The sequence below is a fragment of the Austrofundulus limnaeus genome, unplaced genomic scaffold (genome assembly GCF_001266775.1).
Source record: "Austrofundulus limnaeus strain Quisiro unplaced genomic scaffold, Austrofundulus_limnaeus-1.0 Scaffold142, whole genome shotgun sequence".
NCBI lineage: Eukaryota > Metazoa > Chordata > Actinopteri > Cyprinodontiformes > Rivulidae > Austrofundulus > Austrofundulus limnaeus.
The window spans coordinates 1,340,560-1,343,552 of NW_013952544.1; the positions used below are offsets into that span (position 1 = coordinate 1,340,560).

At 39.1% G+C, this 2,993-nt stretch overlaps 1 protein-coding gene across 1 annotated transcript in view; it reads right to left on the reverse strand.

The window, feature by feature from the left end:
- Nucleotides 1-1,057: 1,057 nt before the first annotated feature.
- The window catches only part of gata5 (GATA binding protein 5), a gene marked incomplete at its 5' end in the record, with an annotated part of 9,347 nt that continues 7,411 nt past the window's right edge, over nucleotides 1,058-2,993 (reverse strand). The window contains 2 exon segments of the mRNA XM_014016328.1: nucleotides 1,058-1,498; nucleotides 1,610-1,737. Of these exon segments, the coding sequence (XP_013871782.1) occupies nucleotides 1,379-1,498; nucleotides 1,610-1,737 (248 nt within the window).

Consider the following 2,993-nt stretch of genomic DNA (forward strand, 5'->3'; position numbering starts at 1 on the left):
GGCTGTGTCGGCCATCTTGAATCGCTTCCAAACGTTAATAGTTACGTTCTGAAAGTTTCATTCAAATCCATGCAGTGGTTTAATGAGATATTTTGCTAACAACCAGACATAATTGCCTTTTAATATTGAATTCATTGGTGGGCACGGCTAACCAAAAGGCTAGCTTCGCCAACACTAAAGGCTCCCACATACTCGGGTGCACCATGAGCCGCGTGGACTCCGTGCATATTGTCCGCGGATGTTTGAGACTTCATATTCGAGCGTACTGACGAATTCTTTAATTTCTTGCAATTTCAGTCATGATGTCAAGGATCAGGAGGAAGAGATAAGTTTGCATTTTAGCTTTAAAACAATAAAAGAAAAAAAGAAAAGATTATCTTCAAGATTTGACTCCATTTCGTCCACAAATGACACGATTCTCAACTTTATCAGCTTGGTGTCATAAAAAATTGATCTTTGCGCGGACGAGTCCGCGGATGTCCGCTTCGAGTCCGCCTCGAGTCAGCGCGGACCGAAGTGCGCCCGAGTATGTGGGGGCCTTAACAGCTAACCACTAATCACTAAGACATGCTGTAGATGGCTGACACAAACCTGTTGATGTTAGCTTGTTAGCTAGCTGTTAGCAGACTTGGCTAAACCCAGTTTTCTGGAAACTAATAGGTACGCTAATGTTTTTAAAGTTAGTGAAAACGATGATTAGCGTAGCATGCCCACCACTGCTTAAAGTCAAAACTTTATGACAATTGGTGCGTATAGTATTTGTTTGGGATGACTCTCAGTTACGACCACACCTAATTTCAGGTTAACATTTGAAGAAAAATGGCAACTTCTTAGTTTCGGCGGTCATTTTGAACTGGGTTGACTCCAAACGAAAATGAGTTTTATTAGAACATCCAACGACGTTAAAATCCGTCCAGTGGTTTGAGAGAAATTTTGCCAACAGACGAGGAAAAACACCATCTCCCGGTCTGTGAGGATCGACGCGCAGCAGCAACAGAAACAAAATGCGGTGAAAATTCTGTAGATTTTATAAAAGATTATTTTGCCCTGTAGTTTGTTTTTTTACATTCCACTTGATTGTCTTTGCATCTGTCCCAAAGTAAAACACGTTTTWTGGCAGTAGGTAGTTTGGTACGTTGGTTGGGAGTCAGTTTTAAAAAGTCTGGTGAGGATAAGACCTTCTTGGATAAAGCCGGAGTCCTGCGTTTGGTCCAATCTTGGTTTGATCTCGTTCATTAAAGCCATCGTCTTACAGAGGCTGAACGTTTGGTCCCTTCTGATCCCGACTGTGTCTCCTCGGATCGGGATCYGAAGGAGATTCTGCTCCAGAKGAAGTCCGGTTTGGACAGAACTGAAGTCAGTTTTTGTCCGAGGGAGCTCAGGCCTGAGACAGAGCGCACCAGGAGTTCTGCGGCGCTAACGACGACGTGGGGAAAGGATAATCCTCGTACTTAATGTCCATGAGTCCAGACCCTGTGCTGTCCAACTGAGACACCGTCTGCAGAAAGGAACAAAACAAAACATTTTTWAAAAATCTGACAACTAGAACCCAAACAAGATCCGTCTCCTCGTGGACTTTAGCCCGTTTGTGATTTGGAGGACAGGTCACCTGTGAGCCAGATGTGACGGTCTGGCCGGCGTACGGCGATGGAGCCATGTTGGGTTCGCTCTTAACGGTGGAGGCGAGTTCTGAGACGGACAGGGAGGACGGGGAGCCGGTGTCCGAGGGGACGGATCCTAAAGAGTCAACAGGACATTTCTGAGTCAGTGTTCCCAAAACTGCTGTCCTGTTTGTTGTGTTTTAGCTACTTCAGCAGACTTTGTTTTAGCTGTTTGACAAAAAGTTCGCCTCATTCAGGAGGTGTGTGATGTTTGTTTTCATACTTTTCTAAAAATGTAAATTTTAGTTACAATTTTTTTTCCTCTTAGTAACACGTTGAGGTATTTTAGGTGTCCTTTTACAACTTTAGCTTCTAGTTAGCCTTCTGATGAATTTAGCTTTTAGGTAGTGTTTTGTCACTTTGAACTTTTGTTTGGCCATTTGCTACTTTTGACTCCTGGCTAAAATTTTACTCCTTTTTAGCTTCTAGATTGTTTATAAAGACTACCTAGCACTTTAACTATTTAAACTTTTAGGTTTTGCTATTTTTACTTTTATTTAGCATTTTGCAACAACTTTTAGCTTTCAGCTAGTCTTTRGAACTTTCTMTYTAGCTTATTACAATGATTTGCTTCAAGTTAGCCTTTTGCTACTATTAGTTTTCAGCTAACCTTTAATTTTGTTTAGCTTTTTTAGGTAACATTTGGTACTTTTAACCAGAATTTTGATATTTTTAGCTTTTCTCTAGCATTTTGCTACTTCTAACTTCTGGCTAGCACTGTGATAACTGTAGCTTTTAGGTAGGGTTTTTCTACTTAAAACTTACAGCTAAATCTTTGCTGTTTTTGCCTTTATTCTGCTTATATGTGATCCTCTACAACCATTAGCTTTGWGTTAGCCCCTTGATACTTTTAGTTTTTAGCTAGTGTTTTGTTAATAAAATCTTTTATAGAACATTTTGCTACATTTGGTTTAAGCTGGCATTTTTCTTTTTTTTAATTTTCAGCAAAACTTTCATTGAGTTTGGCTTTTTWGGTAGCATTTGGTATTTATAGCATTTTGACATCTTTTTAGATTTTAGCTATTTTTTTACAATTAATTTTGTATGTGTCTACTTATTGCTAGTGATTTGATACTTTCATTTTTTGCTAACTTTTTGCTGCTTTTAGCTAGCATTTTACAAATTGTGGGCAGTTTTTATTTCTTTTACACAGCATTTTGTCAGGTTAGCTTTTCCTCTGCTTCTTTTAGCTTTTAGCTAGTGTTTTGTTAATAAAATCTTTTATAGAACATTTTGCTAAATTTGGTTTAAGCTAGCATTGTTCTTCTTTTAATTTTCAGCAAAACTTTCATTGAGTTTGGCTTTTTTGGTAGCATTTGGTATTTATAGCAT